The sequence below is a fragment of the Pteropus medius genome, unplaced genomic scaffold, assembly GCF_902729225.1.
Source record: "Pteropus medius unplaced genomic scaffold, Ma_sr-lr_union100, whole genome shotgun sequence".
Taxonomy (NCBI): domain Eukaryota; kingdom Metazoa; phylum Chordata; class Mammalia; order Chiroptera; family Pteropodidae; genus Pteropus; species Pteropus medius.
Window position 1 is genome coordinate 24,573,384 of NW_024344240.1, and position 25,953 is coordinate 24,599,336.

The following is a 25,953-nucleotide window of genomic DNA, read 5'->3' on the forward strand; positions in this document are numbered from 1 at the left end:
AAAGAACTTTTATCCCTCCATGTGGCCTGAAGTCTAGGAGAGGTCTTGAGAAGTACAGACTCCTTAGCCTCCTTAGCCATGGAATGGGTGAATCTCACAGTTCAACGTCCATTACTGCATAGCTGAGGTGGGATTTTCCATCTTTGTCACCAAGTGGAGAATAGGGAAGAATTTTGGAAAGCTGGGCAACTTTGTGGCTCTTTCTCAATCACCCCAAGCAGAGTATCTTCAAAGTTGGACAAAAATATCCAACATATATACCATATAATGATTCTAAAATTAATATAAATGATTTGGGAGTTACTTTTAATACATCTTACGTGTCTATTTCTTATCCAGGTCTGTTCACTTTCTGTGTTTATTTGGTACCACAGAAAACAAATAAGATATAAGATGTGGTCTCTGCCCACAAGGGGCACATATTTATTACTCATGCCACTGCTTTCTCAATAGCCTACATAATCAATAATCAACTGATTAATGGTGGTATAATGGCAGAACAAACATTTCACAAAATGCATTATAAGTATAGTGAGCAATGTTGCTTCCAAATTATGACCTACTTTTGTTTGCAAATTTGACTTTCTTACTGCTATTATTTATTATGGCTATATACAGGTATATTTTAACTGGAACTTTAGAAGAAATTAAAATTACATCTCATAATGTGTTCTATAATAGCCATCAAGAAAAGATCTATAATTATGTTTAAAAATCTTATTGTTTACTATAAAATCTGTTCTAGGAAAAGGATTGCAGAATAGATGTTAAGGATTCTTTCTGCTAGAAAACTCTCTTAAAAAAAATTGATCCTTGGGAGGGAAGTGGAAAGTTAAGTCCTTCTACTCAAGAGACAGCAGATGTCCCAAGCCAGAGGAAAGGCGGCACAACCTTCCTAACAATCCAGAAACTAAAAATACAAATTAAACTATTCCATCACCTGAAATTACTTATAACTTTCAGCTGAGGTCATTACATGAAAGGCTTTGGTGTCATGGCGGTTTAAAGTCCTGAAGATGTGTTTTAGAATAAGGATGGTTGTATTTCCAGGTTGAGAAAGCCAAGACACAAATTCGAGAAGAGTTGATATAACATTCTAATCAAATTTGAAGTGATTGAGGTTAGATGAAACAGTGGTTAATAAATGCTGGATAAACAAAGTAAAGTAATACATTATACTTAAGTATTCATTTCTTTCAGGTCTTCATTTAAGAGGTTCGATTATTCTACTTTTTTAAATTGAGGAATAATTTATGTACAATAAAATGCACAGAACTTAAAGTGTCCTGTTTAATGAGTTTTGACAATACACTCTCATGTAATCAACCACCCAAAACAAGATATCAAACATTTTCAGCACCTTCTTCCAGTCAACAACTATACCAATTCTACCACCAACCCCATAGGAGACAACCATTTCCTGACTTCTTTCACCATAGATTAGTTTTGCCTATTCTTAGGTTTCATATAAATGGAATCATACAGTATTGACTCTTTCATGATGGCTTCTTTTGCTCAGAATATTTTTGAGATTCTTCCATGTTGTTGAATAGATTAGTAATTCATTCCTTTTATTGCTGAGTAGTATTCCATTATATGGATATGCCAAATTAGTTTATCCATTTACTTTTTTTTTTTTTGCTATTATAAATAAAATTGTCCTGAATAATTTGTTATTAACAAGCCATGTGTTTTCATTTCCCTTAAGTACATACCTATGACTGGAACTGGCTGGATCTTATGATAATTATATGTTTAAGTTTATATGAAATTTCCAAACAATTTTCCAAAGTGGTTGTACCATACTACCCTCCTATCAGCAATATATGAGAGTTTCGGCTGCTCGACATCCTCATTAACACTTGGTAATGTCAATCTTTTTAATTTTGGCCAGTCCAGTAAGTTATGTGGTATTCTCATTATGGTTTTAATTTGCATAGCCACCCAATGTCCAATAAACATATGAAAAAGTGCTTAACACAGTTATGGCAAAATGCAAATTAAAACCACAATGAGATATCACTTCAGAACTTCTAGCTCAAATTAAAAAAATAATATCAAGTGTTGACAAGGCTATGGAGCAACTCGAACTTTTATTCATTATTTGAGAGAGAATAAATAGGCACTCAACTTTAAAAAACTGTTCAGTTATATCTACTAAAGCTAAACAAAGCCCTATATTTGGTAATGCTACATGTTTTCAACCATTTTTAATACACAGTTAAAGATTGGTTGCTTCTACAAAAATGGCAAAAAGGGATTTCTTACTTAATTCCCAGATATCTATAGCATAAGACTTACTGTTTAAACTATATGGCTATGGTTAACAGGGCCATTGGAAAACAGGGACATGATCTGTTTTCATGCATCATGATTAAAATACTGACATTGGAGTTGCGAACAGACTTCTTAAATATCGAATCAGAATTCTCGAAAGTAAAACAATTTGAAGGAAAAATTCTATAAAATGTTTTTTTAGAACTCAAAGTTTTATAAAGAACATTCACACAGAAGAAATTAACTTTTTCCACGTTATACTTCTCTTCCTATAACTATTAAATTTCTCAAGACGAGGATGTATGATATCCACACAACTTGCAATTATTTCTAGGAACTTTTAGGTACATGTTACTACTGCCTATATAAAATCACCCTGGAGGAGCAGAGTTCACATGCAAGGTGCTGAAATTATTTAGTATTGTAAATTTCTACCCAGGTTTTACTGACTGTTGGCTAATCCCCCAAAAGGAAAGACTGAAGAAATAGTCCTAAAAATTTGGGTTAAACTTTATTGGCTGCCTTGAACAAAGAAATCTAATAAAAACAAGTCAGTACTCATTGCAAATATTTAATTGTACACACTTAATGCAAGGAATTGAATCCTGAAGGAGAGTAGAAAGATTCCTTGCCCTGAAGGAGTTTGCACTCTTAATAGAGACAAATATTATGTATATGGAAAAATATAAGTACTAGTAAGTGACCATTGTATATTTCTAGCTCAGCGTTTAGCATATTATTTTGAACATATATGATTATACATGTCTTTTGTGATAGTACAGTAAACTCTAAGAGGAAAGGGATGTGTCTTATTCATTAACTAAACTCCAAAAACCTGGCATAGAATCAATATCAATAAGCAAGCACTCAGTAAATGAAAATAAACATAAGGGAGGTATATATTGCATCCAGAAACCACAGCTAGATAGATTACAAAAACATTAGGGAGAGGACAAGTTTCAGTTGGGTTTTGAAATATGAGGAGAATTTATCTGGTAGAGATTGGTCAAGATGAGAAAGAGAATTCAAGGAGAAAAAAGAAGAACCATGTTTAAAAGCATGGAAATATTAAAGAGTATGCTAGGAAAGCATATAGTTTTCTTTGGATAGAACAGAAGGCAAGTGTACAAAAGTAACGGTAGACTTGGCCAGACATATAAACTGGGACCAAACTATAGCAACCTTTAAATGTTACGTGAAAAAATTTACTTAATAGGCATATATAATTTTGAGGAGGAAAGTGACGATCAACTTGTGTTTTATCTTATTATTTTTTATTATTTTTATTTATTTTATTGTGGTGACATTGGTTAATGAAATCAAGTAAGTTTCAGGTGTATAATTCAACAGTAAGACATACATATATTCCACTGCGTGTTCACTGCCCATAGTTAGATTTCTTTCTGTCACAACTTGTGTTTTAGGAAGATAAATTTAGCAGTGATTTTGTATGGAGGGGATAAACCAGATGCAAATTACAGTGCTATGATATAGCATCCTTTTTATGTATTCTTGGGTTCAATTTGCTAGTCTTTTTTTTTTATTATTGTGATAAAATATAATAGCATGAAATTTACCATTTTAAGCATTTTTGAGATGATAGTTCAGTGGCATTAAGTAAATTCAAAATGTTGCACACCTATCAGCACCATCAGTCGCCAGAACTTTTTCATCACCCCAACTAAAAATCTGTACCATTAAACACTAATTCCCCATTCTCACCTTCCCCCTGCCCCTGGTAATATCGGTCTTTGTCTCCATGAGTTCAACTATTCTAGGTACCACAATTAAGTGGAACCATACAATATTTGTCCTTTTGTGTCTGGCTTATTTCACTTAGCATAATGTCTTACAGGTTCATCCTGTGGAAGCATGTGTCAGAACTTCATTCCTTCTTAAGGTTAAATAATATTCCAATATATATACATAATATTTTGTTTATCCACGCATCCATTCATCAATGAACATTGGATTGTTTCTACCTTTTGGCTATTGTGAATAATGCTACCATAAACATTCTTTTGCTAGTATTTTGTTGAGGATTTAAAAAATATCTATATTGATGAAGGATAGTGACCTATAATTTTATTTTTTTAATTATGTCTTTGTCTTGTTTTGGTATCAGGATAATGTTGCTGTCATAAAATGAGTGGGGGAAGTATTCTTTCCTCTTCTATTTTCTGGACAAGATTGTGTAGAATTGGCATTTCTTCTTCCTTGAATGTTTAGTAGAATTCACCCTATCTGGGCCTGGACTTTTCTTTGTTCAAAAGTTTTTAACTACAAATTCAATTTTTTAAATATATAGGCAACTATTCAGGGTATTTACTTCTTGAATACATTTTGTTGATTTGTCTTTTTCAAGGAATTAGTTCATTTCATCTAAGTTGTTAAATTTATGGGCATGGAGTAGTTCATATTGCTTCCCTTATTATCATTTTAATGTCTGTAGAGACCCCCTCTTTCATTCCTGATACTGCTAATTTTTTCCTCTTTTTTTTCCTTGATCAGTCTGGCCAGGGGTTTATCAGTTTTATTGACTTTTCAAGGAACCAGCTTTTGGTTTGACTGATTTTCTCTATTGTTTTTCTGTTTTCTAGTTCATTGATTTCTGCTTATTATTTCCTTCCTTCAACTTGCTTCCTTCCTTTATTTTGCTCTTATCATTCTAATTTCTTAAGGTACAAGCTTGAATTATTCATGAGACCTTTTTTCTTTTCTCATATAAGTATTTGATACTATAAACTTCCCTCTAAACCACTTTCAATTTCATCTGAGATGTTGTATTTTCATTTTTATTCAGCTCAAATGTTTTCTAATTTTCCTCCCTCTTTGACACATGAGTTATTTAGAAGTGTGTTGTTTAATTTCTAAATAATTGGGGGATGTTCTGGACACCTTTCTGTGACTGATTTCTAGATCAATTCCTTTGTAGCCAGAGAACATACTTTGTATAATTTCAATTTCTTTACCATTTTTAAGGTTTATGACCCATCAAAAAACTTATCTTCGGGTTCCATTTGTACTTGTGAAGAATATGCATTCTGCTGTTGTTGGATGGCATGTTATATAGATGTCAATTATGACAAGTTAGTTGATAGTGTTGTTCAAGTCTTCTATATCGTTGCTGTTTTCTGTCCATTTGTTCATCAATTATAGAAAGTGGAGTACTGAAGTTTCCAAATATAATTGCTGATCTTTTTTATTTTTCCCTTCAATTCTATCACTTGTTGCTTCACATATTTTGAAGCTCTGTTGTTAAGGATATATACATTAATGATTGTTATGTATTTGGGGTGAATTGACCTTTTTATCATTATGTAATGTCCTTCTTTATCTCTGGTAATTTTTTGTTGTTGTTATGATGTCTACTTTGTCTGAAATTAATATAGCCACTCTGGCTTTCTTTTAATGACTATTTGCATAGTATGTCTTTCACCATCTTTTTACTTTCAACCTATTTATATCATTACATTTAAAGTGGGTTTCTTGTAAAAAGTAATATAGACGAGTCATGATTTTTTATCTAATCTCTGTCTTTAATTGGTATGTTTAGACCAGTGACATTTAATAACTACCTATACGGTTAGGTTTATATCTACCATTTTATTTTTTGTTTTCTGTTTGTCTCTCTGATTTTTGCTCTGCTTTTACTTCCTTTCTTGCGTTCTTCTGGATTACTTGAATTTTTTTTTAGTATTCTAATTTATCTATTGGTTATCTTTTTTTAGTGGTCGCTCTAAGAAACACATACACATACCTAACTTTTCAGTCTACTAGTTTTTATTTTACCACAATTTTAAATAAAATATAAAAGCTTTACAACTATATAGGTCCCTTTATCCTTCCATTTTTATAGTTGTCACATGTACCCCATTTACATACATTAAATCCCCTCCTGATAATGTTATTACTATCACGTTAAAATACAAGTTATATGTATTTTAAAGAACAGGAGAAAAAAATTAGTCTATTCTATTTACTCATATTTACTATTTCTGTTGTTCTTCCTTTATTCTGCAGTTTCAATTTTCCCTTTAACATTTCCCTTCAGTCTGAAGAACTTCTTTTAGACTTTATCTTGGAGCGGGTCTGACGACAAAGAACTCTTTCAATTTTCCTTTATCTGAAAATATCTTCATTTCACCTTCATTCTTGAGGGACATTTTCGCTGGAGATAAAGTTCTAAGTTAACAGTTCTTTTATTTCAGCACTTTAAAATGTTGCTCCACTGTTTCACAGATTCTATGTTTTCCGAAGAGAAATCTGAATTTGAATAAATTCAAAACATTTGTTTCTCTCTATGTAATGTATCATTTCTCTCTTGTTGCTTTCGAGGTTTTTTAAAAATGCTTTTCAGCAGTTTGATTACATTTATGAGCATGGTTTTCTTTGGGTTTATTGTTTGGAGTTCACTGAGTTTCCCAAACCCATATATTTGTGTCTCACCAAATATGGAGTTTTCAGCAATATTTCTTCAAATATTGTTTCTACACCAGTCTTTTTCGCCTTTCATGGAATTCCAAAGGCACAAATTCAGACCTCTGGATAGTGTTCCATTGGTTTCTGAGGCCCTGATTATTTTGTTTCTTTGCTTATTTGTTTTAATCTCTTTCTTTTATATTCTTCAGATTGAATAATTTCTACTGATCTATATTTGAGCTCATTAACTTTTCTTTCCTCTGTCATCTCTCTTCTGCTAGTAAGGCAATCGACTAAATACTGTATTATTCAATTCCAAAATTTCCATTTGGTCCTTTTTTTTTTAACCTATTTTTCTGCCGATTCCCATCTTTCCACACATTTCAAGAGTATTCAGTTTTACCTCATGGAGCAAAGTAATCAAAGCTGCCTTAAAGCCATTGTCTAATAATTACAACATCTAGATCATCCCAGGGTGGCCATGTGTTAATTTTTTTTTCCTTGGAGATTTGGTCAGATTTTTCTGGTTCTTTGTGTAAGTAATTTTGGATCGTATCTTGGACATTTTGATTATGTTGTGAGACTCCGAGTCCTCTTAAAACCCTCCAGAGAATGTTGATTTTTTGTTTTATTTGAGAAGGTGATTGATTTAGTTAGACAGGAAGTTCTGTCCTGCCTTTTGTGTGTGATGGTCCCCATGTCAGTTCCATTTTCTGCTTGTGTCTGCCCTACACAGACCAGTTAGGTGTTAGTCTGGAACTTGGATGGTAGTTTATATCGTAGGTTAGTTCTCAAAGCCTTTGCTATATTTCCTTAGTTCTGCTACATGTATGTGAAGCTCATAGGTACAACAAGGACTTATGTCAGTTCATATGCAGAATGAGGGGATCTCCTTACCCAGCTCTCCCCTTTAGAGTCTCCCACCTCTCCAGCTCTCAGGGGCCCTTTTTTCCCAGTTCTCTTGCAAGAGAGTCAGGCTTTCTTTCAGAGTTTTAGCTTCTCACACTGTCTGGCAGTCTGCATAGCTTGAGCTCCCCACAGGGTGAAGCAAAAGAAAGATGAAAATATATAAAATATATAATTGAATTTCCCTCACACTCTTCAGACTACAAGGGCCCTTATTTCCAGTTTCTCTGGCAGAGACAGGTTGTTTCCTGGGATCTTCAGGTGCCTATGCCACTACCATCACCGACACAGTGGTAGTTCAGCTTTGCATTGCAACTGGCTTGAGGAGGGCTAGGAGGAAAAAAAGAGAAAGGGAGGATTCTCTTCACACTTTATAGCTCGCAGGACTCCATTTCTCTAGTCCCCAGACTAAAAAGAGGGGCTTCTCTTGGCTTTTGTTGTTCTTGTGAGAACAATTCTGTGACTTGGCCCACTCTTGAGTCAAAGCCAAGAGATAAAGAAGTAACTAATAAAAACAGGAAACTAATCACCATACTAGTTGTTCTTCAAGTTCTAACTTCCCTTCCCAATATGCCTGTTATTGCTCATTTTCAGAATCCTCAATTAGTTGTTCGTTTGTAATCTAAGCAGAACTTTTTGTTGTAATCAGTGGGAGAGATATGTTGTAGTGAACTTAATCTATTTTGCCTGGTGCCATAAGCTTAATCTCGTTTTGTTATTAGTTATGAAATACCCCAATTAACAGGTTATAAAAGCCTGAACTAGAATGGATGTGGGGATGAAAAGGAGGAGAGTGGCAGAACCACTACCAGAAGTGAGACTTAGCAATTGGCTGTGAAGGCTTCAAAGTTTATTATTGCCATTTGCTGAAATAAAATTTATAGAAATATCTAATTTTACAAATGTTCTGTTACTATAAATGGGCACTAGAAGTACTCTGCCCTGCTTCTAAGGATGTTATACTTTTGGGATCCACAGAAGTTTTACTCTTGAATAAATATTTCTACAGAAATAATGCTAAAAATGCTAGCGCTATATTCATAGGTACATCATTCCTTCATGGGCTATTTTTAGGTAGGTACACAATGGGCTAAGAAAATTCTTATGAGGTGACTTAGAAACCTAACCATCAACTAAAATATTGCTTTTGATATCCGATTATATTTTTTAATTTTTACCTTTATCAAAATGATTAATGTACATAATTTTTAAAAAGTCAAATACAGACAAAATTCTTCTCTAGTCATTACATTCCTAATTACTGCTCCCCCAAAACAACCTTAATTACATCCATGACAGTTACTTCTGCTCTCTATTTCTCATCCAAATTTTCTTCTGGTATTTAAATCTCTTTTTCTATACAGGATGTATAGGGTCATTATGGGACTACTTGATTTTTTATATCCATTGAAGAGGATTTAGTTCTCTGACAATACACATACACTCACACACACATACATACTTCCCCCATCCTTCCAGTATGATACAATTTCATATTCAGTTTTTATAATTTAATTATTATGATCTGCAGAGCTATATGGTATGCTATGATTATATTTCCTTTCTTATACAATATTTTGTTTTCCCAGGAATTAAGAATTGCCTCATTTTGTTATTGTTCTTTTTTCTCCCTCTCAGTTTTTAATGTTCCTATATCATCACCAAACTCTCTTTAAAAGGAACTATAAATGTCTCAATAGATTCAAACTATCAATTGTAAGTTTTTTCTTGGTCACCCTTCCTGACTGATTTAGACTGACTGATCTTTAGTTTAATTGCATAGGGTTCATTATGGGATTCTTCTTTACCATTATTCTCAGAATTCCTTTACCTCCATTCTGTGTTTGAACCCTTTTTTTCCTGGATGGCTTGTGTATCATTCATAATGGCCTAAGTTATGCTGCAGTAACAAACGACCCCACAATCTCAATGGGTTACAATGACAAAGGTTTATTTCTCATACACTGTACATGTTCATCATGGGTTACCTTTACCTCTGTGCCATGTTATTTTCGTTCCAGGACCCAGGCTGACACAGCAGCCTCTACCTAGAATACCGCTAGTCATCAAAGCAGAAGAAAAAGAGAGATGATGAATCATGAGCTAGTTCTTAAAGTATCTGCTCAGAAGTGACACATTTCACTGGTCAAAGCAATTCATACAGCCATATTTGAATTCAAAAAGGTGACCATATAATATCCTCCTGGAGGGGATGGGGGTGAGGGGAAACCAAATCATATAGTCAAGTCTGACATCAACAGAGCAGCGATAATAATCTCTGCAGGGAGGCAAAGTTAATAACTGTGAACAATAAAGCTACATAGCATATCTTCTTTCTCGTCTACTCCATCGTTTTCATGAAATGCATCTACCACCCTTGTGGGTTTATGTCTTTTTTTTTCCCCTTTACTGTCACTTCCACAGTTTCAGGAAGTGTTCAATCTGCCATGTTCAACCAAAAGTCCGCAATCATTTTAAAAGGGAACTTCCAAGACATGGTATATTTAAAGATAAGAGATATCTATAACTATCATTTTCATTCAGTGTACATACGTACTGTTTCCCATTATTTATAGCAGTTTTTCCCAGTTCCCACAAATATCAATAAAGAGTTTAAATTGCATTTCTTTTTGAATACAAAACTATCCAATATGTTAAACTCACTTTAAAACCGAGGAGTTTTCTAAAACAGCTTTGATCCTAAATACCTTGATTTTGCCTTTCCTGATTTGCTCTAAGCTCCAGGCTTGTCTTTGATGAAATCAATCAGTTCAAAAGGTTTTCATTCTAATTCTGTAACCACAGACAATGATATATTCAGCCTGTCGGCCTAGCTCTGAAATCTACCTGTCATTGCTGTCTATAACTTATCTTAAATATTATGATATATATTTGGAAAAATGTATTTCTAAAATGTATCTCCATATACCAAAATCTTATTTAGTTGTGAAATGGAAAATGCAGCAAAGATTAGTAAAGGGGAATGATATAAAGAAAAAAAAGTCAAATCCAGCTTTATGTTACATCAGTTTTTGGTAGTCTCCTCTCTAATAACTGCAATATAATAGATTTGCAACTTTTTTAAAAAAGGAACTTGCTTTTTTAACTTTGGAGTGTACACTAAAAAGATTAAGTATTTCTTAAAAAGTAAACCTTGCTCAAACACATCACTCATGTGTTAGTACTTTCACTGCTTGAACCTGAGGTTTTGAAGTTAGGCTTTCTCATTTCAAATGCTGTTTCTATCTCAAAATCATCATGGGCTGCAGTAAGTACTTAATCCCTTAACCTCAGCTTCCTCATTTATAAAACAAGAATAACAGTATTTCCAAGAAAAAGTTATAAGGATTAAATAACCCATGTAAAGCCTTGACATAGTACCTGGCAGGCAGTAAATGCTCAGTAAATTGTTGAATAAGGGAATTTTTTTGTCCTAACTTTTAAAAGTGATCTTATCTACTTTCAAAGCTTATATGGGTCAAATCCTATTACAACCAAGTTTAAAAAACTATAAATCCTTTACTATAACAACACCATATATTTTGTTTGGTCAAAATTCAAAGTTATTTATTAAATATCTTCTAATTAAATGAAGAAAGGTTGAGGTATTTACTTATTTTGCTCTTCTAAATTCATCCAGTTCAAGAGTGGGATACCTATTTCCTTAGGACTAATTTTTTTTTTTACCTAGTGAATCTAAAAAACTCCATGAGAAAATTCACCCTCTGTCTACTTGAAATGTCCAAATATGGCCTATGTCACATATAAGCCAAAGTGAAATACCAAGAGAGATTCTTCAGTATACAGATCTTGAGGGTAGAGTCTTAAAAAACCAGTCCTCAGTAAGCTGTGTTCACTGTCCAAAGGATGATGAATGAATCTATAGTCATCAGAGAACATGTAAACCATCTGTAATTATTATAAAGTATTTGAATTATTTAAAAACATTGGGATTTATTTGAGACTCTGAAAGCAACTGGGGTAAACGCCTTTTCTGAATCATTGATGTCAGACATTGAAAAGGCTTTTTACAAATGAACTAAACTAAAACCACTGACTGTAGCGGCAAAGGCAATCAGTACTAGATACTAAGAGGGAAATAAAACAAAACAAACCATAAAATAAACACATCTCTTCCCTTCCATTCTTTATTATACAACTGATTTCATTTCTTTCTTATAGAAATTCACTAGAAACATTTTAATATGCATCCAAAAGTCTGCCTTCAATTTGCATTCATGTTAATAGTGGAGAGAACAGTACTTGTAAAAAAGCAATGAAACTGAAATCAGAATTTGTGGGTTTCTGTCAAGTCTGTCACCTCACTAAGCCTCAGTTTTCTCATCTGCAAAATGGCATGAAAATATTTACCCTACGAAGTTGTGATTATGAAATATGGTACAATAAATGAAAATGACTAGAACAGTGCTGTTCAAAGAAATATCAGGTGAACCAAAAATGTGAGCCACATATGTAATTTTAAATAAAAAAATCAAGAGAAGCAGGTGAAATTAATTTTAATATATTTTATTTAACTCAACATATTTAAAATATTATTTCAACAGGTAAATCGATATAAAATTATTGAAATTTTTTACATTTTTTTCTGTATTAAGTCTTTAAAAATCGGTGTGTATTTTACACTCATTGTACAGCTCAATTCTGAGTAGTCGCACTTCAAGTGCTCAATAGCTTCATGCAGCTAACTACCACAGTAGGCAACATTGGCCTAGAACAGAGATGAAGTGTAATATAAGTTTATTAGATCCAAATAGTATTTCCTATCAAATAAAGTTTATATTTTTATATTTTTGGTATAGAACATGATATAATATATAATATTGTAATAGGAACTTAAAATATTATCTATACTAGACCAAGTATTTATCCCAAATAAAAGCTACCAAAATGATTATTATAAGTCACTAATATTCATTTATTTTATATTTATGTATGTGGTTATTTTATTAGGATTTGAATTATATACTAATTTGAAATAGAATCTAATAATCTCAAAAAAGAAAATAAAACCTAACATTACTCTAAGCATACAAACAATTCAAACTACAAGCTACAACTGATTAAACTATACCTTCCAGCAAAGAAATAGGAATAGAAAACAAAATATCTATCCATATTACTAAATTTATCACTTTACGAGACCTACCATTAGTAAGTCATACTAGTTTTAATAGCTTTCATTTATTTCTCATAAAAATTTAAACATTTTCTAAATAGGATGACCACCTATCATGATAACTTGATTATATGTGAATATAAGTAAATATAGCATTAAAATGATGTTATATTTACTTCAAAACAATTCATTGGGGTTAAAAATTAAATATTACTTGTATTACATTCATTATTAAGATTACGCTGAATAATATACAGTAGGCAAATTGTTATATATTGAGCTCAAAGAGTGGGGGAAAATGTATGAAAACATTTAACTGCAAGGTCTTTTTGAAAGTTATCTTATATATTTATTAGTATGCTCTCATTTTCTGTATATGGAGATACCCCTGCAGTTTATATATTTTTCATCAACTTTTCTCTGGGCTGCCTACAGTCCAACACAAGTGGTCAGATAAGATACGAGAGTAAAATAGAGACAGAACATTGGATAGGTGATTGCTACCTCATTTTAAATCTGACAGGGACCATTTAGTTACCTAATATAACTTCAACTTTACAGTGTTACGAAATTCTTAAAGACCAAAACTCTTTGGACTTTTATTTTTCATTAACTATATAATCAAAAGATGGCACTTCTAGAATATCAGCAGTCTCCCTCAAACATATTATCAGAAGGCTCAGTCAGAAATGACACACACGAAAAAAGCGCCACCAGCTGAATCATTACTTCTGTGTTCTGCAGCACCACCTATGTCTCCCTCTGCAGACTCCTGACCAGAACTCCTCACCCAGCCCTGCCCAGGCTTAGAAGCTTGGATGGGTTCACACTATAAAGTGGTCTCACGGCAGTAGACAAGAATTTCAATATTTGCATCCCCATATTCACATTGTTTTCATTTAAACTTTCCCAAAGAAGAAGCTATTCCCTGAATGCGGCATGCATTTCCCTGGCTAACCAATGCTGACCCCTAGGCTCACTGATACTAAACACAAACACATGTACAATTTTAAATATCTGGCCAAAATGCAGAAATAAAACTATCCAATGTGTTAAGAAAGACTCACATCTGGCATTTCTGTAGAGAAGGAAAGGGTCCTGGAGCTGGAAATCCAGGTCTTTAGTAATGGGTTCTGTCCTATTTTCCATGCTCAGCCTATTCATAATGGTGAACCCATGTTTTGGAGAAGCAGACCTAAGAATCACAAGGGGTAGGGAGGATATCAAAAGACAAGTTGTTCAGTACGATACACTTTTAGTATAATAACTACATTCCTATGTGTCTTTGACCTTTTTTGTATGTATGTACAGCTTCGTACAAGCAGATTATACACATATAAAGCAATGATTCTTCACTAATGGCTAACGGCACTAATATTACTAATTTATGTAACACGTGCAGTATGATTGTCATTACTGATCCTTTGGTAAAATCAAGTCCTACTTACTTAATTGTGTGTGTGTGTGTGTGTGTGTGTCTTGTTTCCCTACCTAGGTTGTAAATTCCTTTAAGGCAGAGATGGTAATTACTATTTTAAAAAGAACAGATATCTTTAAAGGACCTTGATAGTTAATATAAAGTGTACATCACAAGTACATAAAGAAATTTTTCATAAAAAATCTTGGTGTTGGTCTGAAGTTGAAAGATGCAAAATGTTTTAGAGAAATAATGCAACTCTGGTCAATGAACTTGTGAAGAAATACAGTATGATAAAAGTTTATACAATTTAATGCAAAGAGCAGATATTTTGTTTCCTTTAATATAAAGCAACAGATTCATAGATAAACTATAAAGTTTTCCTCCGTAAAAATGTGGCATTTAGTGACTATTTTCCATTTCATTCAATAAACCTTCAGTACTACTTGCTGTCAGACAAAAAGAACCAAAATTATAGAGCATAAATTCTAACAACTACATGTGCATTTGTCTACCCTTGGGTGACAGCCATACGGCAATTCAACAATGCAACTTATGGTGACAAATGAAACACCACATGCTTACACATTGAAAGTAAAAGAAACAGAATTCATTTACTAACTCTAAACTAGGGCACCAGGGTAACAAACCCACAGAAATATTATGAGCAATAGGAAGAAAAGGTATTTTTATCTTAGTTTTATTTCACCTCTAACCGTTTGATGCTGATAAAGAAGTAAAATACAGCTACAATTACCACTTATCCTTTTGAGCCCTCCAATTTAAAAAATGACAGAAGGCAATCCTTGCCTAATTTGTTTTACAAAGAGGTAAAGTGGTGGTAGGCATATAATCAAAACCAGAAATAATCATGTTAACCATTTCAACTTAAATTCTGAGGAAGAATGAAAATTGACTTCCAAAGATCTCTGACAGAGGGTCCTTTGGAAGTGTCAAGTTCAGAAATCACCAGTGGGTGTCTCTATGAACATGGGAGGAAATAAAGAACATAATTTTTAAAATAGGATTAGGTGTTTTTATACGGAATCAGAACTTGACTCTTCAAGTATTTCATTATCACAACAGGATCTCACCTCTCTAATAGTGTGGGTACTATATCATCTTATAAAATAGGCTCGGGATATCACTGACAGCTCCATTATCTGTACCTAAAAACTCCCTTCTGATCTTTATGAGCTCTCTGTCATTCTCTACAGAGGAAAGACCTCAACATACCAGAATATGGCAGAGGGGTGGAAGTTGGCCTCCCTGAAGGAAGAAGGGAGGGGGAGGAAGGGCTCCTATTCTTGAGGACTTAGATATGAGGAAGAAATTAAGAATAAGGAAGAATCTATTTCTCAATTTATTGATTTGTTTAACTGACAGCTCCATTATGAACTCAAATTAGGAAGTACTTGAAAATACAAACCTACATTTGGTTTGGGTACAAAAGAGAGAATGCTCATACAGTCTGTTTTACTCTTCTGTACTGGAAAAAAAATTAACCCTACTAAAAATCCCTCAAATTAGTCATTAATGCATATTAACATATCTTTTCTTTTACTTCTCAAAAGAATAATATTTGCGAGAAATAAATGAGAATGCATAGTGAGCTTGTCCCACAGTAGAGTTGGTTTTCTTTTCACACTTCAGAATTCTCAAGAGTAGTCTATACTCTACTGAATAAATTCACTTGGTGGTGTGTTCAGATGCTTCTGGAATGTTTTGGAACATAATGTAAACTAAAATAGCCAGTGACTCTTGGGCACTCCCACTACTTTTCTGAAACTGAATAAACTGACCTTCTCCTTAGCTACTCCAATGGCCTTGCCCATCCTTTCCTTTCTTTCCACCCCCACTGCTGCTTCCACCTACACACAGACTTGTGCTCTCTCCAAACCGTTTTTGCTCTGTGCCTGCAAATGGCCTCTTTGTACTGTTCTAGTTCTGCTTTTATTTTTATGTCTGACTCTTCTCTGTATCCTTGCTGGCTCCAAAACCAACCATTAGCCTTCCTCTCTACACTTTCTCCTTCAGAGAACATGTTTTCTCTCATGGTTTCAATTACCAAATTAATGCAGATGACTCCAAACTCTGTATCTCTAGCCCTGACCCTGTTGTGAGTGGCTAGACATCTCTATTCGAATGCCCTGCTACCACTCCAAAATCATTATTTCAAAATAAAATGAAAATTTATCCTCAGACCAGATTCTTGACCTCCTATTTTTCCATTTTGCCAATGATTGTGTCATTCTCTCAGTCTTCCATTTCAAAATCTTAATGTTATTTTGAAAATTTCACCGTTCCCTCTATATATGCAGTCTTTCAGTAAATCCTTTCCATTTCAACTTCTATCTACTCCACTGCAATCATCTTCTCAATGTCCTTCCCTAACTCAACATCTTACAGAACCAATGCATCCTCATAATGCTGACACATCGACTTTCTCCACACATTTTGTCGTAATTCTATTACTCCAGTTTGTAAATCTCCAGTGACTATATACTGCTATACTGCTAAGAAAATAAATTTCAAAATCCTCAGTCTGACATTCCAAGCCAACAAAATCTCTTTACCCTCACTGTCAACTTCTAACTAATATAAGCCAATATAAACTCTCTGTACCAGACTCATGTTACTGTCTTTATCACAACAGATTCCACGCCTCTGCTTATGCCATGCTTGCTACTGAGACTGACCTTTCCCTCTCTATGCAAGTTCTACCTTGTTCTCGAGGCCTACTCGTGACTCACCAACTTTGTAAAGCCTTCCACAATCTCAGCAGCCCATTCATTGCTTATAACCTATCAAGTGGCACTTCAGATAGCCTACCTACATTGTGGTTCAACTTTAACTGTGAGTGTACATGTGAAAAAATATACTTGTATACGTGTATTAGGCCTGGAAGGGCTTGCAGTAGGTCTTTGTATTTATCTTTGTACCCCGATTGATGGTGATGGACTTTAGCTATGACATTATATGTGAATAAAAAGTTCATCTATTAAGACAATATGTCTTAATACTATATGTCTGTGTACATGTGTGATATTAACAATATCTAAAATAAATTACTAATAACATAAGCTTATTAAATTTATTAATAATTAATTTAAAGCATTTATTAAATCTAACCTGAAACATACTCTATTAACTAGACAATTGGAAGACTCAAAGACATCTTTAATCCTGAATCATGAGTCTTTAAAGAGTCAAGGACAGGGGTGTGGTAGGGAGACACCAATAAAACCCTTGATTATTGATTAAATAACCTAATATTCTTCATAGGTTACTTCTAGTTCTTTGCCAATGCATTATATTCAAGAACTTTGTACCATTCATTTGAAGTAAAGAATATTGAATACTATTTTTAAAAGAATACAAAGATTTAAGTTCATCTATATTGACGTTTAAGTTATATACTGAAGTTTAAATTAGTATGCCTCACACTATTCCAGGTGACATTACTTAGTATTCTCTTCCTTATGTCAACTAAAAACTTAAAAGATTCAGTTCTTTTACTTCTCTTTGAAATAAAAATACAATTAAAGAAGAATGACCGTCAGTTTCTTTATAAAAGTAAAACACTCATACCTTGTGTAAACAAATAAGGTTCCTTCCACATCAGTTTTCTCCTAAAAAATAAAAACAAAACACACAGTGAAATATGTATATTCTTTCCATCAATAATAAACATTCGCAGAGGTTAGAGAACATAAACTTCTTACAGAATAGGAATTCTACCTAGTTTCCAACAGGGCCAAACCTAGGCAACATCTAATCTAAGAGGGGTTATTCTTAGGGAAAGAAAAAAAGGTTCTCTGCCTGGCTGTGGCTCTGCTGACTAAGCAGCAGGATGCAGTCCTCATCCTTTCGTCGTTTACAAAATAAACCATCATTATTTCTCTTTACCAAATACAGTGATAAATGACAGCACTCATTGTATAGAAGCATTCTACTTGCATAGCTCCTTCTGGCTGAAACAATAAGAAAATAAATGTGCTCCATGGATTTCATTAGAAAGAAGTGATTATAATAAGTGTGCTGCCTTTTTTTTCATTTACCCTCTGAACTGGGTATATGGCAAGCTGCAGAAATCACTGGTTTTATTCTGTCACCTAAGAGAGCAGATAGCTGCCAATAACTCTACTTGACTATTACATAGAAGACAGCAATGGTGCTGTAGTTTTCAGGCAATTAAGCACTACTGGATGTGTAATATTTAGAGTCAAGTTCTGATTTTTGAAAAAAGTTAGAAACATTACCAAGCTAGGACACGAAAAATCTGCCTGAAAGAAACTGGGAGAAGTGGTAAAGTTAAAATGATAAGCTATCGTTTTAGTTCATTTGGAAAAGCTCTTTTCCATTTCAACAAAGGCAGGAGCCCAGGCCTTAACAAAAATGTTCATTGGTACACTGCATTCTAAAAAAAAATTTAAGTACCTGTTTGTTTGATTAACTAGTAATTGGACTATTATAACTCAGAAATTAAAATGTATGTCTGCTATTTACACGGTTTAATTTCAGCATTCTATTCAACTTCACAATATTTTACTATTAATACTCATTACCAAAATCAAAGTTCAAGACTGTGTAATTTTGGTGAAAAATACACTCTTTAAGAACAAAGCTATCATATTAAAATGATAATTTTTAAAAGGTACACACACACAAAAATGGAAGCACAATTCTTTCACAAGCTCAAGTAATCTCATCAATCTTTTTGGTCAGTGTAGTTCAGTGGGTCTCATAGATCAACTGGTCCCCTAGTTCAATGGGTCCCCTCAGCAGCAGCAGCAGCAAGCACTGTTTGGGAACTTGTTACAAATGCAAATGATTGGGTCCCTCCCAAGACCTACTGAACTGAAAACTACCCAGCAATCTCTCAATTTTGTTAAGCTACCCAGGTGATTTGGATGCATGCGATGTAAGAACCACTGCCTTAGTTCACTAACATATTCTCTGCCTACAAAACTATATCGGAAGTCATGAAAACAAAATCCACTATGGCCCAAATTATATCAACCACCACCATTGCTTTTTAAGAGCAAATAGCCATTTAAGGGTAAATTACTTAGTAACCAGATTCTCAATCCTCATTATTATAGAATATACAATTAGAAAAAAAGAATTTATAAGTTAAAACAGTTTTAGCCAGTCTTTTCTCTAATATAAGGAAGTTAGGAGATTCATTTTTAAACTCGATTTACGATGAGATTTGTATAAATCACTTTCATGTACTGTGAAAGTATCCTTATTTCTCAAATGTGGCCCATTTGCCACTATTTTGAAAAATACCAAGTTTAAATGAAAAAAAAATATACTGAAACATTATTATTTATCTTTGTAAACACATGGTTTTAATTGCTATCTGGGGAGAAATGTATATCCTGGGTGAACTTAAAGCTCTAAGAATTACTTAAACTCAAACCGTAATGTTAATCATTGAGAAAATGGCCACTATAGTACAATACATGCTTCCCAAACAATCTAAGGATTTGTGGGTGTCCCTGAAGTTTAACTAGTACAGTTGGCAAGTATTTACTAGTCCATATGCCTTTAGAATAAATTCGTAAAAATTAAATATTTGGTATTATTTATTAGATTGTTCGGAAACTGAAGCCAAGATATAAGTGATGGAACTAAGACTTAGAACCTACAGGCAGTCAGAATCTCTGGCTACTAGGCCAAAACCCTTTCCTGTCTTCCAGTATTTGACCTTGGACTGTTTCATCTTAGAGACCCAAATCAGGGTATTTATATGTATCGGCATACATAAAGCTAATATCTTTTGACTTGTTTCCTTTCTTCCTTAATGAAGTAGTCATAGAAATTACCCTTTCTTTAAGAAAAAAAAAATTAATGCCCAATTTGTTTTGAAAAGTCTAGAATCAGAAAGGTATGCTTCTCCTGAAATTATTCTCTAACTTGTAACAAGTAAGTCTTAAAACTAATTTTATACACCATTACACACAAAAAGCATGAGTTTATTCACAGAAAAAAAATGTGTTTCAGTGATTAGAATATTGGACCTGGAGTGGGGTTCTTGCCAGGTCATACTGGGCTAATTAGTTTAGTATTCTATGTCTCCATTTCTCTACTGTAAAGAAATAACCAGCCTACATCACTCAGGTCTTTTGATGGAAAAAAAACCCCAAAAAACAAAAAACCATATTTTTTCATCAAAGGCTCTATGACACCTGGATAAAAAGGGCTTTAGAAATGTAAAAATCTGGTCTATTATGGCTGCAAAAGCTCAAAGTCATACATTATCCTAGGGAATCAGATTTTTTAGTTTTTCCTTTCTAGGCAAAGCCCAGGGTTGGAAGTATGGGGAATAGTTAAAACCAGATTTTACAAGCTGTTCTTAGGGCCTCTACGTAAGGAGGACTTTTATGTTAAAGTAGTAGTTCACAGCTCTGGGGGATTTTAGCCTAAAATTTAAAAGTACAATTTAATGATTTAATATTACGCCCTATTATAAAAATAATCCAACAGGTGCTAAAAAATTAAGCATTTCAAAATTTAAAATGATACAGTGAAATATAAATTAGTGCTAGTTTGCAAATTATTGAGACTCAGTACACTATTTGACACCTTTAAAACTCAAAGCAATCTACATCTTACTGACTCTGTTAAAATCATTTACCCTCTAAATCTGCCTGTCACATATGAAGCATCAAGTCAACTGTGAAACTTTCAATAGACATCAAATATTTGGGCCTCATAACCAGAGATTATGATACACAGAATTCAGAAAATCATTACCTACAATCAACAGGACACTAGTCACTAAGGCAGTTTCTCAAGCTCAGCACTTCTGTAGGACATTTAGTAGCATCCCTGGCCTCTACACTCTAGATGCCAGTATGACAACCTCTCAGTGAGACAAACAAAAATTTTCTCCAGACACTGTCAAATGTTGCTTGGAGGCAAAATCAGCTCCAGTTAAGAACTACTGCTCCAAGAGCTAAGAGGTAAAAATAATGCCAGGGTTACATTCTTTGGCACATAGGTAGTTGGGGGAAGTGGACTTTCCTGGTACTGGGAAGTAGGCCTACTTCTAAAATTCCTATTCCAGTCATGATATAATCTTTCTCAATCCTTTCTTAAAGCAACTCATTTTCTGTCTACTCTTCCTTCCTAATTCCTCCTGCTCTGAATGCATGAAGTCATTCTTCAACAATTTCAGCATAACAACTCCCCTCCTTTACATTCCACCTGCCTTCTTGCATACATTTTCTCCTCCATTCTCAAGAATGTTCTTTACACGTTTATTAGGTTTATATTCAAAAGGCTCCATCCAGAAGGCCTGAGTGATGGCATATAGAGACAATGGTGACAATTTGTTTATCCCCAGCAACTGCTCTGCAGCTAAACTGGGTCTTTTTTTTTCCAGCTAGCACAGCCTTGAAGATTAGTAATTTGAAAGAATGACCTTTTACTGAATGAATTAAGCCCTGTCTGAAGGCAACATGTCCAGAAAGCAGGAAAACACAATCCTGTAAATAATGCATTGTGACACTTCTGCCTTTTCATGAGGCTTTAGTAGGAGGGCTTCATTGGGTAGCTAATAAAGCTCTGTAACTATTTTAACAGATCTCTATCTCATAAATCCTGTCAAAAGCCTATAGGAAACAATTGTTATTCAAGAGGAATGCTCTCCTCTACATGTTAATTTCTCAGGATTCTCCAGACTCTTATCTTAGTGCGTCAGTTTATAGAACTCTACATCCTTGATCCTTATCTCTACCACAGAATTACATTGACAGAATTACGACATTAAGCCTTTGGCATTTTTCTATTGAGCAGTATAATAGCTGTATGCAGAATATTTTTGCATTATTTAAAAGTTGCCATTGATGAAATTGTCCACTATGTTGCTTGATGTCCTTCATTTAAAGACTCATGCAGTAAATTCCTCTGAAAACTAGAGGGCAATAACCTCTCTCTTGACCAAGTGGTTTACTTCCTGTTACATAATGAACGAATATTAAAGTGCTCTCGGTTTTTTTTTTTTCCCTTGGCTACTAGGAGAGCAGCCCTAAATTCGTTGCCCCATTTCAGCAACTTCCCTTAAAATTTTAGGGCAAAACCGCTCTCTTCTATTCCATTTTAGGACTTAACTTTTTATCTTTTTTTGTTAGTGATTTTCAGGTGAATAAGTAGGCTGTTTAAATGAAGACGAGTGTTTAAAAATATATGAATTTGTACCGTATGGATATTTTTCTTGCTTAAATTTGTTTGTTACTGTCCTGGAGAAATTTTAAAAACTCATCTGAAATCAATCCATTCATCCAGACTCAGTGCTTTATACCGCTTTGTAACTTATTTAAAAGTAATGGATGGATGGTGATATAATTGACGGGTTAATATTATTTGTACAAAAATCACTATAAGGTAAAGAGAAAAAATTCCATCTCTCTACATTCAAGTGGGTGGGTTACGAAATTACATGCAGTAATTCCTGCAGCAGGACTCAAGTGTCTTATGCTCTTACTCTATTCTGATGGTGAAAAAAACAATTTCATTCCATTGCTATTTATTTATTGGGATTCTGCTTCGAACACATTAAAATACTTCGGCTCCCAATGGACTTAACTATCAAATTCATTTTTGGTCTGGTGGGCTGTGGTGTAATAATCTTTCCAAGAGAGTCAGCCTCTTTTTAAGTGTTAGACTTAGCCCTATTTTGTCTTTTATTTCCCGATATTTGCTTTTTTTCTTGGTGTATTTCTCGAGTTCGCAAGTTCAGATTTCTCCCCTTCTATCAAGGTTTGATTTCTCTTCGTCCCACCTAAGACTGAAGTTCCAGAATCAGAACTCTCTTTTATTCATCCCTATGCCTGCCTCCTCTATAGCCACGGTTTTCCTATAACAGAACCTCGCTTTCCTTCCTCCGAGTACATCAGTCTTCCGGACTCGAGGCATCAGGTCCTCTCTTCCGCTCTCAGGGTCCCGTCCCCGACCGCTCTGGTCTCCCAACGTGGGGTATCTTAGATATTTAAGTCTTTCCCCAGTTTTAAGTGGTTTCACAGATCCGCCTCCCTCTCTCTCAAATCTCGGGGCCCAGGGCTCTAATCTCCGCAACTTAGGCCTCGAGCCCGCGACCCAGCACCATCCACCTCCATCCACCTCCATCCACCGCCGAGGCGCGGCGACTCCTCCCCGTACGGGGGCTCGAGCCCTGGTCTGACGACCCCATCCCCACCCCAGCCCTGCCTGCACGGCCCGTCGCGTCCACACGCACCCACTCATTGGCCCGATGGCCGAAAGTGTACAGAGCGACTTGGCTGGCCACGTCTACGATGCGGTTGATATAGGGGTCGTGGTGCTGCAGGGCAGCCAGGCTGATGTCGCGTCCCTTCCCCACCAGGCCGCACGCCGCTACGGCCGCCATCTTTCCTCCCTCCCCGACATCAACCCGGGGCCCTCAGAAGCCACTCTAATAGATCACAGAACAAACGAGCCACCTCGCCACCGAGAACAGGCGGCAACCACACGTCCGGGGAAGCCTGCCTCCTCCAGCCATCTCCGCCCGCTCCAGCCACCCCGCCCCCTCCTTCCGCGAGGGACGCAAGACGCTACTAATCGATAGCCGCTGACGATCGTTGCCACTGGCAACCGCAAGCCCGGCTGGGGGTCTGAATCCCTTCTCCTTCCAAAGAACTGTTTTCTTCCGAAGTGAGCCTTTGAGTGCACGCGCGATAAGTTTTATCTCTTGGGTGTGTTCGACGCCTTGGCGTGTCTTTTCTTTGGCGCTCAGTGATCGAACCTACAATAACAAACAATCCTCAAGCGTTAACAGAAGAGAAAGAGCTCTGATTTCTGTATGCTCTGATACCCATTGATTGTCCAAGTGTGGTCCTGGAACCCCCCGGGGGTTCCTGAGACTCTTTCAAGGGATCTGTCACGTCAAAACCACTTTTATGACAATCATAAGACTCACTGGCCTCTTTCTTTGTGTTGATATTTGCACCAATGATGCAAAAACAATGGTAAGTAAAAGTGCAGGTGTCTGCGTGAATCAAAGTAGAGGCACCAAACTGAAAGCCGGTGTCACTTGAAAATGGTCTTGATAAAGCGGTAAAAAGTATTAATTTCATTGACGTTCAACTCTTAGGAACATTTAAAAAATTCTGTGTGAAAAAAAAAGAAAAAGAAGTATTCGTAAAGCACATGTGCTGAATACCGAAGCTCCATATTTATCTCCAGGAAAACACTTCCCTGCTTAAATTGCAAGCGGAACTAGTGTTTTTATTTTTATTTTCATGGAACACTCTTTTTAGGTGAAAGAAAAATGGACAAAATACGGTTATTTAGATAGATATTTGACAGACAATTTTTGAAAATAATGTGCACCTGCCACTTTCAGGAAAACAGACAATTATTGTTGCCCATGGTAATTTTTGAAGTTTTATGTCAGAATTAGAAGTTTAGAAAACGTGTATCCACTACTATGAGCTTGACAGTTTCTCAGTACTTAAAATCTTTTCTGATGAGATCAGTGGGTATTTGGAAAGTCTTGTGATGAGGAATTTGCTCTTTAAACTTGGGGGGAGGGTGAAATTTATCACTCTGGTGTATGCACAACTGGATATACATTTTTGTTAAAATCTTTCCATAAACCTTTAACATTTCTTTTGTAAAGAAATATCCCGGAGTCTTGGGCCTATGGACAAAGTCTACCTTTTCATCTTCTCAGGGAGCACCTATATACCCTAGTTGTCTCCCTAGCATTTGGTTCAATGCCTTGTGCAGAATGGAGATTTAGTAAATGCTTATTCTATTGAACTAAATCATGACTTAGATGAATTTATTAAATGTCAACTTTTTTTTTAAGAGCTCATAATTTATAGAATATTGAAATCCAAATTGGGATAAAAGAGCATACAATAGCAAGTCTTGATCTTTCTGAGTTCATATTCTAAGGAAATAGAAAAGAATGGAAAGTTTTTTTAAACTTTTTTTTTTCAATAGTTCATACTATTCCTATGAATAATCCCATAAAATCTGTTCATTTTGCTGTCAGGTAAAGGCTTAGTGGGCCTAGAAGATCTCTATGATAACATCTTTTTATTTGCTTCCCAATGCCCAGAAGACATGAGGAAGTGCCTTTAATTTCACATCAAGAGATAATAAACTTAAAGTGCAAACACATGACTGTGGTAACTAATCTCAGCAGCTGGTTAGTAAGAGGGAGAGCACAATGGGGAAAGGTGAGTTGAGATGACAGAAGACAAATCTTCCTGTTACAAGGGACAATGGAAGCTGTGTAGACAGTGTCAGCCATATTTCTGCAAACACAGGCAACTCTGTCACATAATAGAAGAAGTTGTAATTTAATATGACTGATTTTATATTAAAGGAGTTTTGTCCTGGGGCAGAGCAAGGGTGTGAGGGGGTTGGTAGTGGATTGTCCCTTAGAACAAGGACTCTGAGTTGCCTCTCACGTTAACTAGGTGTGTGTGGAACTTGCTGGTTCATTGTAGGTCATATAGGGATGGCCTTATGATTATTTGATTTGAACAGAGTACACAGCTGTAGGCAAGTCACTTTATTTCTCTGTGGAATAAAGGCATTGAATTAAAAGGGACTTCCCAATTCCAGTTTGTGGTTCTCTATTGAACCACCTCTGTCCATGTCAAATGCATCTCTCTTGACAAGCACATAGATAAGCCCAGAAACAATAGTCAACAATCTTAATGAGCATTTAAATTAGGTCAGAGTAGCAGCCCACTGAGGACGTTTAAACGTTATATCAAAACTGAGGGCTGAATACTTTAAGAGAAAGTTT

The 25,953-nt window shown here is 35.0% G+C and overlaps 1 protein-coding gene across 2 annotated transcripts in view; it reads right to left on the minus strand.

The window, feature by feature from the left end:
* Positions 1-23,629, minus strand: part of DCP1B (decapping mRNA 1B) — a 57,375-nt gene extending 33,746 nt beyond the window's left edge. The window contains exons 1-3 of one of the 2 annotated variants that reach the window (XM_039869214.1): positions 23,407-23,629; positions 17,751-17,791; positions 13,810-13,937 (exon numbers count right to left, since the gene is read on the minus strand). In XM_039869214.1, the coding sequence (XP_039725148.1) occupies positions 13,810-13,937; positions 17,751-17,791; positions 23,407-23,556 (319 nt within the window). In that variant the 5' untranslated portion in view covers positions 23,557-23,629. The remainder of the gene's footprint in view (positions 1-13,809; positions 13,938-17,750; positions 17,792-23,406) is intronic. The other variant, XM_039869215.1, reaches the window with a different exon arrangement.
* Between the last annotated feature and the right edge of the window lie 2,324 nt (positions 23,630-25,953).